Source organism: Grampus griseus (assembly GCF_964374135.1).
Source record: "Grampus griseus genome assembly, chromosome: 6".
In the NCBI taxonomy this organism is placed as follows: Eukaryota; Metazoa; Chordata; class Mammalia; order Artiodactyla; family Delphinidae; genus Grampus; species Grampus griseus.
The window spans coordinates 80,714,845-80,728,559 of record NC_139000.1 but is presented as its reverse complement, the minus strand read 5'-3'; the positions used below and the strand labels follow the sequence as shown (position 1 = coordinate 80,728,559).

General features: G+C 55.9%; 2 protein-coding genes across 6 annotated transcripts; one reads left to right on the top strand and one right to left on the bottom strand.

Annotated features, from left to right (window-relative positions):
- Positions 1-2,555: 2,555 nt before the first annotated feature.
- On the top strand, positions 2,556-3,155 carry CCL27 (C-C motif chemokine ligand 27; the record flags this gene model as incomplete). Its single annotated transcript, XM_082656600.1, has 3 exons — positions 2,556-2,625; positions 2,766-2,901; positions 3,095-3,155. The coding sequence occupies 3 exons, from the start codon at positions 2,556-2,558 to the stop codon at positions 3,153-3,155; spliced, it is 267 nt and encodes an 88-aa protein (XP_082512726.1).
- A 207-nt stretch (positions 3,156-3,362) lies between these two features.
- Positions 3,363-12,793, bottom strand: IL11RA (interleukin 11 receptor subunit alpha). 5 transcript variants are annotated; one of them, XM_082656761.1, is made up of 13 exons: positions 12,709-12,793; positions 9,349-9,448; positions 9,000-9,060; positions 8,150-8,319; positions 7,898-8,012; positions 7,715-7,747; positions 7,463-7,629; positions 6,237-6,400; positions 5,290-5,431; positions 4,826-4,945; positions 4,611-4,707; positions 4,275-4,357; positions 3,363-3,770 (listed from the first exon to the last, which is right to left on the bottom strand). In XM_082656761.1, exons 2-13 carry the CDS (start codon positions 9,446-9,448, stop codon positions 3,754-3,756), a joined length of 1,269 nt encoding a protein of 422 aa, XP_082512887.1. In that variant the 5' UTR covers positions 12,709-12,793; the 3' UTR covers positions 3,363-3,753. The 5 variants fall into 5 exon arrangements, with proteins under 5 accessions (XP_082512887.1, XP_082512886.1, XP_082512884.1 ...); XM_082656760.1 differs by lacking the exon at positions 12,709-12,793 and adding an exon at positions 12,531-12,611; XM_082656758.1 differs by lacking the exon at positions 12,709-12,793 and adding an exon at positions 12,509-12,563.
- Between the last annotated feature and the right edge of the window lie 922 nt (positions 12,794-13,715).

Below are 13,715 nucleotides of genomic sequence, written 5' to 3'. Positions count from 1 at the left end.
AGGTACATAGATACTTGGCATCAGCCCCCCGAAGTGTAACCTCCCTAGGAGAACCCAAGGGCCACTGCTCCCTACCTTTCCTTTCGGTCTTGTCACCGAGTTGGGCTGAAACCCACTAGTTCCTGAAGTGATGAAGGGTCAGGGACTCCTAGTGGGTCTGCTTTCAGTTAGGGACTGGCCCCAGCACCAGGGAGGGCACCACAGAATTAAGTTAAAGGGACTGCCCAGTTTGTGGGTGGGGTCAGAGCTAACTTCCAGCCTGGTGCTGACCCTGCCATAGCAGGTTGTAGCTGGGAAAAAGACTTGGCCCGGGCTTCCCTGGTGGCGCAGTGGTTGAGAGTCTGCCTGCCGATGCAGGGGATACAGGTTCATGCCCCGGTCCAGGAAGATCCCACATGCCGCAGAGCGGCTGGGCCCGTGATCCATGGCCGCTGAGCCTGCACGTCCGGAGCCTGTGCTCCGCCACGGGAGAGGCCACAACAGTGAGAGGCCCGCATACCTCAAAAAAAAAAAAAAAAAAAGAGACTTGGCCCTATCTTTGGAGAAGCCAAAGGGGAGAGATGGGTGCATACCTGGAAGAATTTGTTTCTTCCTTCCCAGGCCTCTGGATTGACTGGTCCAGAAAAGACTCCAAAGTGTGTGACAGCCAGCCAGCTGAAGATCTGTGACAAGATGATGGTGCCTCAGTGGGTGCACCCAAGCTCTGGGGTACAAGTCCAGACTGGAGGGTGGGTGAGAGATCCTAAGGCCTCTGGTACTAGAAATTCAAGATGAGTGACCTCTGGGTTGTGGCCACCTTCAAGAATGGACCCAGGCTCTTGAGGCATTTCCTCACAATGTCTACATTGAGAACCCTGACAAAAGAGTACCCTGTCCAGCCCTGGGCCTACACCTCAGAATCCCTCAGGATACTCAGATTTCCTGAGTATCCACAAGACAAGCTCCAGGGAAGGAGCCCCCAAGCCTTACCCTGGACAGGAGCGGGAGAAGCTCGAGTCGTTCAGCCTGGGAGGGGGATTAGTCCCTACTCTCCGAGCTTAGGGTCGCTCCTGATTGTTGCAGCCGCCCTGCAGCAGAAAGATGCCCAGGGAGGTGTGAGTCCCCATCCCAAGAGTAGGCCTGCCCCATAGAGGGTAGCTGGTGACAGAGCAGAAGGTTGTAGAAGGTACCCCTGCAACAACCAGATAAGGGCTGGATTACTGGGTGATGATCAGTTTATGTTTAAAATATAGAGCAGGACAGGAGGGTTCAAATCTCCAGACCAGGAGTGGGAAATTCTTCAGGGTGCCAGGGGCACTAAACTTAGCAGCTTGCCCCCACCCTAGGCTGTCCCCAGCTTCCTGGAAAGGACAGGAGGAGGAAGATAAGGAATAGTTTTGCATTGGGTGGGGAGGGGGGTGGCTAGGGGAAGAGGGGGTGAGGGCTGGATATGGGATTTAAAAAGAAGGGACAGGAAGGTAAAGGGAGGTCGGGGCTTTAGCAAGAGGATGGGATGCAGAGGGTGTAGGGGTTGGGGAGGGGGGGGTTTCTTCCAGGCCCACAATAGAGAGAAACTGGCATTTGAATAGAACAAAGGAGAGGTAACTGAGCTCTTGAATCTTATGTCTCAATAAGCCAGGGGCTGGAAACCCCAGGTCCCTGCTGGTAAGAGGCTGGCATGTCTGGGACAGGACTAGGCAAAAACAGGAACGTAAGATTGCTTGGGTCTCTTACCTGTTGGACAGCAGCAACCTGGCACCAAAGAACTTTTATCTTCCCTCACCTACCCTCCATATCCACCCCATCCTTCCTCCCTATCTCATCTTCCTGGGGAAAGCAACCCACACCTCAGTATCCCCAAGGCAACCCATTACCACCAAAAAGGGCCTTCTCCCAGCTTCGCAGTCTGAATGTGACTGGCCCAGGCAAGACTCCTCCTCAGTCAGAAGGGCCTGCTTTAGGGAGCCATTCCCATCAATTTTTCCTAATAAGACAAGCAGGCTAGGGCAGGAAGCGGGCAGGGGGAAATGAAGGCAAGTTGGTGCTGGCCTGCCATCTGCTCCCAGCCCACCCACAACTCCCCCATCAGAATCTGGGTGTGCTAGTGTGACTGTGTGGTTGGACGATTGTGAAAACACAACCGTGTGGGAGTGGAACTCTGAGTATAACTGGGACTGTATGATTCCATCCGGGGTTGTCTGACCATGTGAGGTTGATCGAGTGACTGAGGTGTGACTGTGAATGTGTAACTATGAGTATGTGAGTGTTATTGTCCATCATCGGATGCCACTGTGGATCCTTGGCCGCCCTTAGTTACTGTACCATCAGTCCCCACGTGCACAATCCCCCTCCCCAGCTTCTCTGCCCAGGATTTAGGAGCCCATGGGAAATTACTGTCCTAAAAGAGGAGGGGGTCTGTGGCACAGGGGTCTCTGGTAATTAGGGCCCAGGAGTGTCACAGGATGAGCAATACATCTTCACCTGCCGCTGACTCACCTGGTGCCCCAGGTAAAAGGCACCCAGATAAAAGGTAGGGAAGGAGGCAGAGAAAGAAGGAAGTATCCAGGCTGAGCATCATGAAGGGGCCCTCACCCACCAGCAGCCTCCTGCTGCTACTGTTGCTCCTAAGCCCAGACCCTGGAGGAGGTGAGTGTTTGGGGGTCTAGAAGGCCAGGGGTCTGGGTGAATGGGATGGAGGGAAAGGGGCCCAGGAAGCCCAGCCTCCAGCTATCTGATGGAGCTTAGGGTCAGAAGCCCTCCGAACACATGGTCCTGTTGTCCCCTAGCATTGCCACTGGCACCCAGCACTACATCATGCTGTACTCAGTTCTACCGACAGCCACTCTCAAGCAAACTACTGAGGAAGGTCATCCGAGTGGAATTTCAGGAAGCTGATGGGGACTGTCACCTCCAGGCCTTCGTGTGAGCTTTGACTCTGCCCCTGATTTGACCCCTGACTCTGACCTCAGTCCCAACCCCTGATGCTGATCTCAACCCCACCCCAATTGCTAATTCTGATGCCAACTCAGGTTTTCATCTGGCCTTTGCCTCTAACCCCTGGGCCTTACCCTCATCTCCAAGCTACGACCATGGCTTTGGACCTTTCCTTTCCCAGGTTTCACCTGTCTCGACGCAGCGTCTGCATCCACCCCCAGAACCGCAGCCTGACTCTGTGATTTGACTGCCAAGGGAAGAGGCTCCAGGGGACTCTGCCCAACTGAGTTTGGAAATGATAGGGAAAATGGGCCGGGGCCCCCAGTAGCCAAAATAATAAAGCAGCATCGCCCAGTAGTCTCTGACTGTGGTCTCCAAGTTCTGTGTATTCTCCTGTGAGTCCCGAATCCGGAGCTGTGAGACATGTCAATAAACAGAAGAACCTCCTCATTCTCTTTATTCACACCTTCACAACCCCCGCCAGGGGCAAGGCCGAGAGCCAAGGAGCCACACACACTCCCCAGGTACCTATATACATACATGCAGAGAACACATGTTCCCTGCCTCACATACACGTGGACACACATGGACACAGACATACACATCTACACACATTCCTCAGGTGGGCTGCCAACTCTGAGATGAAGCCAGAGGTCCAGGCACCTTTCAGCTGGCAAGTTGGGAACACAGAGTCTCATAGAAATGAGCTCCAAACAGAATTTCCAGCTGAGAACCCCACTCCGTGGGGATCTACTGTCCTGCCTGGGTTCCACCTGTCTGTCCATCCACACCAGCAAGACAGAGTTATAGGTGGCATCAGCTGAAGCTTTCCAAGATCCTCTACAGGTTTGGGACTCCTAGAAGAAGGAGGAAAATCAAGGGAGATAGTAGGACTGGATCTTGTCCCAGATTCCCTGAGAATGAGGGAGGAGACCCAGCTCTGAGCCCAACACTCCAAAAATGAATAGGGGAGCCCACCTCTGTGTAAGCCCCAATACCCTGAAGATGAGGGAGTGGACCTAGCTCTGGGCCCAGGCACGTCAAGAATAAGGCAGGGGATCCAGCTCTGATCCAGACATCCCAAGAATAAGGATGGATATCCAGCTCTGAGCCTAATACCCTGAAAATGAGGAGGGAATCCATCTAGGAGCCCCAGTATCCTGCAAGAGACAGAAGAGACCCAACTCTGAGCCCGGGACTCAAGAACGAAAGGCCCATCCCTGAGTCCAGAAGTTACAAGAATGAGGAGACCCAACTCTGATTCCCAAAACCCTTATGACTAAGGCACCTGGCTCTTAATCCAGACACTCAAAATGAGGGCACACATCTCCAAGTCCAAACCTCCCAGAGGTCATACTCACCTGGAAGCTTGTCCACCGGAATCATCGGGGCCAAGAACCCAGACTTTTGGGGTCCATCCTTCTCACATGGTCTCAACCTCAGCCTGGAGCACAAAAAGGAAGCTGTCTCCCTGACAATGTGGGGCATCTCAGTCTCTTCCAAAAAGGTTTGTTAGTAAAGGGTCAAGAGAGGAAAGGGTGAGAATCATGAAGTTGGGGGTGGGAGAAGAAGGAGGAATGGTTCCAGAATCAGACACGTTCAGTGCAAAGTCATGAGGGGTGGCAACGAGTGTGGTCTATGGGTATCAGAGCCCCTGTGTGGGATCAGAGGATGAGAGGCCAATGGCAGTCACTTACCAGAGCCCCAGTGCCAGGGCCCCAGCCACCAGTCCCAAGAAAGAGAATATTCCCAAAGATGCCAGCATAGCCACCTGCTCCAGGGCGTCTCTGTGGTCTGAGGGGGAGGGTCACGTGCCAGCTGTGAGAGCAAGCCTGCCTGACCAAACTCGGTGCCCTCTTCTCTCTGGGGCTTTCCCATCCTCTACCACCTTTGCCCATCTGCCCAAGCTCACCAAGTGGCCGCGGGTCTGGTAGGAGGGACGGTCTTGGGGGAGCAGGGCTAACCGCCTGAGGTTCTTCCTCTGGCTGCGCGTGTTGCTGGCCCCCAGCTGGTATCTCCTTCGGTAGGGGTCCTGGAGGGAGACGAGACCTGAGGAGAACTATCCACGCGGGGTCGGGGCGGAGGCCAGGGCCCGCCAGGCGAGGCCAGGGCCAGGGTTGGACACAGGGGCGCCTCGGAGGCGGAGCATGAAAGGGTAGAGCCAGCTTCTGGGGATGTAAGCAGGGGTGGAGGCTGAAGGGCGGAGGCTGAGGGGCGGGGTTTAATCTGGGGCAGGGTTTAAGCTAGGGCGGGGCTGCAGGCAGCTACAGGTGAAGCCTGGGGCCGCAATTGCCACGCCGCCCGTAGCGCCTGCAGTTCCGTCAATAGATGCTGGGCAGCGGGGCCTCTGCCCTTTCCCTAGGCTCTGTCTCTCACCGGTGCTCGGAGTACCCCAGGCCTCGGGGCTCCAGGCGCTCCAGGTGCCTGCGTCCAGAAAGTCCCGGGCACTGACCCGCACGGCATGGGGCAGCCCAGCCACAGCGTCCGTGATCACCTCCTCCAATCCAGCCGGTTCCACCTGTCAGTGCAGATGGTTCGTCGGCACGTTATCCAGGTTATAAGCACTCAGCCTATCTGCCCCCCAGAGCCAGTCTGCAAAGAGCACCCCTTCCTCCCAGTCCTGTCCTTGTCAGCCTGATGCAGCCGTCTGGGCCTCACGTAGGGTGGCTGGTGGTGTCAGGTCTACACCTAGTGTTCAGAAGACAAAAGTGCACAGTGGTTTTGTAGACAGGCTGTGACTTCAGACTGCCTGGGTTCAAATCTTTGCTGTACCACTTACTGAGTGACCTTGGACCTCTCTCTGTGCCTCAGTTTGTTCATTTGTAAAATAGAGGTGAATACACCTAAATGAGATAATACATGTAAAATGTGTGGCACAGTGCCTGGCGGACAGATGGTGTTCCATAAATATTGGTTATTGTCTGAGGCAGCGGCTCCGCAGGCCTGATGCTGGCCAATCTTTGCCATCTCCAGATGTGGGACTTCACCTCTATCCACATCTGAGTATATGAGTGTTTGTATGCGGCTGTGCCTCTGGCTGAAAGGCACTCCTTTTCCTAGAAAAGTTATTTTTAAAAAATCACTGCTGTCTTCCCACAGATGGGTTGAGATCAGCTACAGCCCTGCAGGGCAGAGGCTTGGTCCCTCAGGCTCTGCTACAACCCCAGCACCCAGCACAAGGCCTGGCCCATGGAGAGTACGCTGTAGGGGAAGGCCACGGGGCGTCAGTTACCTGCCAGATCTGGTCACGCAGAACACCCAGGAACATGAAACTAGAGACAGGACCCACAGCCCCAGATTGGGACGCACTCCAAGGGCCTCACCGTGGACCAGGCTGGATGCTGTGCTGGACGGTACTGCAGCCGGAACTTGAGCAGGAAGTGGGGCTGGCGGGGCCAGGAGGCAGGGTACATCCAGCTGGCACGCAGGCGGCGAGGATAGCCAGGTACCGACTCTACCCGCAGCCCCTGGGGTGGGTCAGGGCGCACTGGGGGCAGTGGAGACACAAATTCAGGGCACAAGACAGGTACTCATCCCTTCCCCACCACCTCCCAAGGGAAGATGGGTGTGTGCCTAAAGGTCCCTGAGGGGAGGCACTTCCAAGGAGGTTGGGGAAATCTTAAGCTTGATCATCCATTAGGCACAGGACCTATCTGTCATCCCTATTATAAAGTAAGCTAAGATCTGAGGACAGATTTTTGAAATGTTTGTTGAGTGAGTTAAAGAGTGATTCTGGGACTTCCCTGGTGGCTCAGTGGTTAAGAATCCGCCTGCCAGTGCAGGGGACACGGGTTCGAGCCCTGGTCTGGGAAGATCCCACATGCCACGGAGCAACTAAGCCCGTGTGCCACAACTACTGAGACTGCACTCTAGAGCCCACGAGCCATAACTACTGAGCCCGCGTGCCACAACTACTGAAGCCCGCGCGCCTAGAGCCCATGCTCCACTACAAGAGAAGCCACCGCAATGAGAAGCCCACGCACCACGATGGAAGAGTAGCCCCCGCTCGCCACAAATAGAGAAAGCCCGCATGCAGCAACGAAGACCCAATGCAGCCAAAAATCAATAAATAAAATAAATAAATTTTTTTAAAAAAGAGTGACTCTGCTGTCCATCCAAGGAAGATGAGTTGGCCCAAATTCCAGCCAGCACTTTGGTGACCCCCTTCCACACACAGATCAAGAGGAAGGAGAGGCCAGCAAGGGCTTCCACTGGGCAGGGAGGACATGAGATAGAAGTGCCTTCAGCACAAGGCCTAGAAGCAGAGAGGCAGCACTGGGGCTAGGCAGCCAGGAAGGACTAGTAGGGAAGGGGGTAGTGGCAGCAGTCTCTAGAAGCTGATGTAAGCCTGCCTCCTAGGCTCTGATCTCCCTGGGTTCTTAGTCTCCATGGGGGCCATCTGTGTGCCGAAATGGGTCTATGTTGGGAGGGAGCTATGTGGGAGCTCAGGGGAGGAGAGTTCTGAATTTGGGGGGGTACCTGTACTCTGGGGTCCGTTTGGGGTCTCTGTGGTAGGGATTTAGGGAGAGCTCTAGGAGTGGGTACTCACAGATGCTCTGCAAGCTCACATCCAGCAGGCGTGTGCTGGCCCCCAGGGGGTTCACTTCAGTCACATTGATCCGGTACTGGCTCCAGAACTCTGCCCCATGGACCACACAGCGGGCAGCCCCTGGGGGGTCCTGTGGGCATGGCCAGGGCCCTGTGGATGGACTCATCCTAGGAGAGAGGATGTGGTCTTGAGCTTTGGAAATGCTCACTGTGGTACCCAGCTAGAGCCCCCAGCTTCCCCCTCATGTCCTACCTTTGGCCATCGGCTCCTGGTACCGTCTTCTTCCTGGCAGGGAGGAGGCCATCCGAGGTCAGGAAGGAAAGGAGGGTCCTCCTTCTCTCTCAGGCCTTCCTTAGGACCTCCTTACCTACCTCCCATACCCACGTTTTGCTAAACACCCAAATATATAGGTATACACACCGATCATGCACACACCTGTAGGAGGTGAGGTAGCGGGTGGGTAAACCGCTAACCTGGCTGGGACTCCAAGTGCAGGAGAAGTTCTCATAGTCAGCTGCTTGGCAGGAGACAACAGGGCGGACTGGGGGGTCTAGAGGCAGAGGGTGCAGCTGGAGACCGAGAAGTTCCCAGCCCCTACCCATCCCAGAGGGCTTACTCAGGGCCTGGATTCCCCCAGGAGCCCCATGTCTCATCACTGCTACCGCCAACACTCCCTCCCCAACTCACAGCCCAGCTGCAGGGTCACCATGCCCCCAAGTGCACCATCCAGGGTCCGGCAGATATAGGTGCCCTCGTCAGTGCTTTCTGCCCGGGCCAGGACCAGTTCGTGCCCTAGATCAGAGTCAGGTCCCTGGAGCAGCCTTGTCTCCCCGTCCCGAAACCAGGACACCGGGGCCCTGGGGGTGAGATGAGATGATGACAGATAGAGGGAAGATTTAAACTATGAGTCCAAGCATGTCACAGCTCTCCACTGGCTTCTCAGTGCTTGCAGTAAAGCTCAAACTCCTTTTGCTGGCTTACAAAGCCCCTGGTGATCTAGCCCTTGCCTTCCTTTCCTTCTTCATCACCTTCCTGTCTCCCCCTCCCCCACTGCACTCCAGTCAGGTTGTGCCTCTTTTGGTTCAAGAGTGCAGAGCTCACTCCCACCTCAGGGCTTTGCACTAGCTGTTCTCTCTGTCAGGAATGCTTGCTTATACCCCAACCTTCAGAAATCAGCTTCAATGTCACCTCCTCCGAGAGGCCTTCCCTTATTACCAATAAAAAGTGGTCACTCAGTTACCCTCTTCTACCTCGCTCTCTTTTGATTTTCTGCCCTGCAGGTATTACTACCTGGCATCTTGCCTGGCTTGTGCACTGCTGCATCTCAGGGCCTAGAATAGACCAGGCACTTAGCAGGTGCTCAATACATGTTGGTTGAATGTTCTGTTGAATAAGGATGGTTTGAGGGTTAAGACAGACAAAGAGGTGAGGATTACAGATACAGGGGCAAGGATGGGAGGGGTGTGAGGACTGGGCAAGGTCAAGAAATGGGTCGTGAAAGGGTCCTGTCAGCCCAGCAGGCTGGTGGAGCACTTACCCAGCAGTCACTCCAGGGCAACACAGCGTCATGGCCCTGCCAGGCTGCCCATACTGGACCCCTGTTGAAGGCACTTCTGAGCAGAGGCTCTTCCTTTCCCTCTCTCCCACCCCACCCCACACTTTGTGACAGTGACAGGATAAGGGGTGGACTTTTAAGACCTGAGTGGGGTCATGGGGTCAAAACATCATGTTATAATCTGGAGACAGAGGTCAGAGAGCAGGGTAGAGAGATGTTGCCAGACTGGATTTCAGGGGTTGGGAGGATGACAGGTTAGGCATGAGAGGGGCCACGGTGATGGTGGCAAGTCACAGGTCAGAGTTGGGTCATAGAGCAGAGTTTTTCTCACCTGGGGGGCCCCAGGCCTGGGGGCAGGGACAGGAGGCAGACACCAGGGCTGTAGCCACGGCCACCAGGACCCTGCTCAGCCCTGAGCAGCTGCTGCTCATCTGTGGGGAGAGAGGCAAGGTCAGCGATCCCCCATTCCCAAGATGGGAGGCTAAAGTCTGCCTCCCCCTCTTCCAGACTGAGGCTTTCTAGGAGGAAACCAGGTGCCCAGTGGGGTAAGGACATCAGACATCACTGGGGGCTCTGATGTAAGGTCCCCTTTCCACCATACGCCCAGCGCTGTGTGTGAGTACACACACACGCACGCACACACACCCTCACACCCCCCCTTCTCAGTCGTGGGCTTAGGGCCCAGAACAAAAGCTGGAGGCGACAGACTGTGCTAGCACCGCCCCCTGCACCACCCTTGGCACCCACCCCTGGCACCAAGTGTTGGCACCGGCTCAGTCACTCCCATTAACTCCTCCAATCCAGCTGTTGGGAATTCCGTGTCCATCCCACCTGGCCCAGGGATAGTCGTTGCCTCTGACCGACCTGAGGCAGCCCTCATCACCCTGGGGTGGGACTGTCATGGTGGGTCTGAGCCCACCCTGTACCCCTGCCATGAGGCCTAGCCCTGCTCTGGCTGCCAAGCCTCTTCTCGCCTGGGCCTGGCTCCTTGCTCTGCGCCGCTCATCTGGGCCTGACTCTGGAATCTTGCTGGTCTTGAGCCTGTGAGGCCGGATGGGGCTAGGGTGCAGGCTGAGGCTGCGGAGTTAAGCAGATCCAGATGCCCTGACTGCTGCCAGAGGCTGGGGGTGGGCGAGGAGCCAGAAGATGGAGACAGGGTGGCGGGACAGGAGAGGAGGCTGAGAGAAGCTGGGAGGCTGCAGGAACAGGAGGCTGGGGTGGAGGCCACAGGACAAAGAGATGCTCAGAGATCAGGACTGGGAGGCAGTGAGAGCTCAACGAGGTGAGGGCTGGGCTGGGGCAGCAGGATCTCAGAGAGGCCAAAAAGGTAACCAACCATGTGTGTACAGGGGATGGAGGTGCTAGGAGAGAGGGAATCCTGGATGGGAGAAAGCAGGATGAGGAACGCAGTGGGGAAGAGGGAAGCGGGGTGGGAGAAGGCGCAGATGGGCAAAGGGCCCTGGGCGAGGGCTCCAGAAGAGGGAGAGCCCAAATCCCTCCCAGGTAGAGCTGAGCAGTGACCTCCGCGTGTCTGTGTGTCTGTCTGAGTGTGTCTAGTGGCTCACCCCGGCCTCCCGGCCGCATTTACCCTGCTCAGCCCTGCCCTACCTCTATGATTCCAGTGGTTGACTGTCCATGGCCTCCAGGACTTCCTCCCACCAGCTACAGCACCCGTCTCAGCTCTACTCAGTTCTGGGACCCCAGAATCGTCCCCTCCTTCCCCTTCCCTGCCCCCGCCCCTCTGGGCCATGGAGCTCAGCCGCCCCTAGCCAGGCCCCCTCCTCTCTCCTTTCTCCTCCCTCCTACTCTCCCACCCCCTCCCACCCAAGGCCCTGGGAAGGGAAGAGGCCTCCCCCGAGTCTGGAAAGGAAGCCACAGGCAGAGCCAGGCACAGCCAGGCACAGCAAGGGGGAAAGGAGAGCTGCTGTGTCCCTGTCAGCAAGAGGTTCCTGTGTTTTCACACAGCAGAACACAGGCACATTCACGCGTGGACTCCCCAGGCACAGTCAACAAAGATACGCCCTTGAACACACGCGGACACAGTCAAATCAAAAAGCAGACACATACTCGTGCTCCCACTCTTTTCACTCCCCAGCAAATATTTCCTTAGGGCACAGCTGTCTGTATTTTAAGGGGAAGAGGGCCCCATGTTGGGGGATATAAAGAAAAGCCAAAGAGTCCAGTTTCCCCCTCCCCTGGACGTTCCAGCCATTTCTCACCTCCCCCGCTACTCTTCAGGCCCCAGCACCAGGAAATGCCTTTGGTCCCTTGGTGCCAGATACACAAGACCCACACTTACCCTCAGACACACACTCTCAGACACAGCCACTCACAGTTACACCGATACACTCAGACATCCTCACCCAGGCTCAGACACTTAAACATTTACACATACCCAGACACACACACAGACACACATCTCCCTCTTCCTTGCACAGCCAAACACACACACTTAGCACTCCGCCCTGGGATGGGGGGGTCACAGCACTCTCTAAAAGCAACTCCTCATCATAGTGTAAGCCCCCTCTTCCAGGGAGCTCTTAGCACGGCAGATCCCCCATCTCATCACCATTTCAGGCCCCCAGGTAGCCAAAGAGACAAAGGTGAACAGGGGAGTCAGGCACAGGGGCACAGAGAGAGAGACAGAGATGCAGAGAACATGAGAGGCAGGACTAAAAAGCAGATACACAGAGATACCTGGGGAGACGAAAGTGTGAAGACACACAGAGCACTAGCTCTAGGAAGACAGTAGTAGAGAGAGAAAAAGAAATATAAGGAAACTGAGTCAGACAGGGAGACAGAAAATAAGGAGCACTGGACCAGTGACAAGGATTCTCAAGCACTAAAAGAAGGAGGGAGAGCCAAGTGTGCTGGGGATGGTCTGCTTACCCTGGCCACTAAGTAGAAAGGTCAGTCCCATTGGCTACTGAAGTGGGTCCCCAAAATGCAAACCCAGCTCCACTTCTCCTCAGTCTAACAGGATACAGAACACACGCCGAGTGCAAGTCTCATTCCTCCTCTGCCATGCTGAAGTCACACACTGGCACACGCAAACCCAGCCATCCACTCTCACGCTGTCAGACACAGTCTCAAACTCCGCAGAGACCTTCCCAAAACACATTCCCTGATGTGGTCACAGGCCCTCTCACACACACACAAACGCACGACCCGGTCTCTGCCCGCAAACTGCACACTGACACACACACATAATCCCACACAGGCACAGCCACATGCAGACTCAGCCTCAGCACAGCGACACCCGCAGTCACACTAGCTGAGTTTCACCAAGCGACACTTGCGAAGTTTCGCACACTGAGAGAGTCACACACAGCCTTGCAGTCTCTCTCTCTCTCTCTCTCACACACACACACACACACACACACACACACACACACGCACGCACGCACTGACATTCCGTCAGTCACTCCGGGCCCTTCAAATCCCACACCCCCAGGCCCCGCCCTCTCCTGGCAAGGCTCCCTCGAGCTCACCCGCGGCCCCATCAGGCCTCACCTTCTGCGGCCGCCGCCGCCAGCGCCCTCAGTCCTCACCCTCTGCCCCGGCCTCTACTCCCTGCCGCCCTGGGGCACGCCGTGGGGCGGCTCCACCCAGGCACCAATGGAAGGAGAGGGGTGAAATAGGGGGGCTCGACCCATTGGAGCCTCCAACTGCCAATCATCCCCACACCCACCTCTGCCGGACACTTCCTGTCCCGTCCGGGACTGAGGAGGCTGCCGGGGACCGAGTTTAGAGCCGGGTTCCTGGGTTCTGGCCTGAAAGCCTCTCCTCCTGGGACAGCAGGACCAGAGCTCTCAGGCCCCGCCCCGTCCACCCCCCAGCTGTCCTCAAACAAAGCCTCAAGTTCAGTGGCTTAGGAGCTACTGGGCAGGTGACCAGAGAAGCTGAAGGTGCCCCTGACTCCAGATAAGGAGGTGGACTGGTTGTAAGGCAGTGGGTCTCAAACGTCGCTGGACACTGTGGTTTTAAAACTCTCAAGCCACACTCCAATTAAATCAGTACTGTTTAAAACTCCCCAGGTGATTCCAAAATGCAGGCAAATAAAAGGTGTAGGATCAGGTGTGTGTGTGTGTGTGTGTGTGTTTGTGTGTGTGTGTGTTTGTGTGTGTGTGTGTGTGTGTAACTATGTATGTCTCCCATCCAGGGTTCCACTCCCCAGCCAATGGGGGCTCAAGGGAAATGTGTACATTTGTCTGAGCTTCTTCCAAACCAGGGTAACACTCCAAGTTGACCCTTCCCCTCCAGGGTCTCTAGGAAGAAAGAATCCTGGACCGGAAGGCAGGCAGCCAAGGTTCTCCTGGGTCAGATCATCACTGTCCAGCCTTGTGTGATTTCCCCTCCCAGAGACTCAATTCCCTTGAGAAGAATGGAGACAAAAAGTGTTCTGGCCATTCCCGCATTACTCACAAGCTCCTGTCCTCACCTAAAAGTTTGGAGGACCCTAGGTGGCATCGTGTCTCCTGGGTTGTATGACTTGTTATTCCCACAGTTACAGTCTTGCCAGGGAAACAGCTCCAGAGGGGAGGGGGTAGACCCAGGGTCACTCCAAAAACCATCCCCTCCTACCATGGCCCTGAGGCTCCTAACTCTGGCACCCCTTCCCTGCCAGAGCTGTCTTCTGCCCTGTGCAATGATTGGGGCACAGGGGCAACAGAGGTGTACAGAGCCCGTGCATAGACG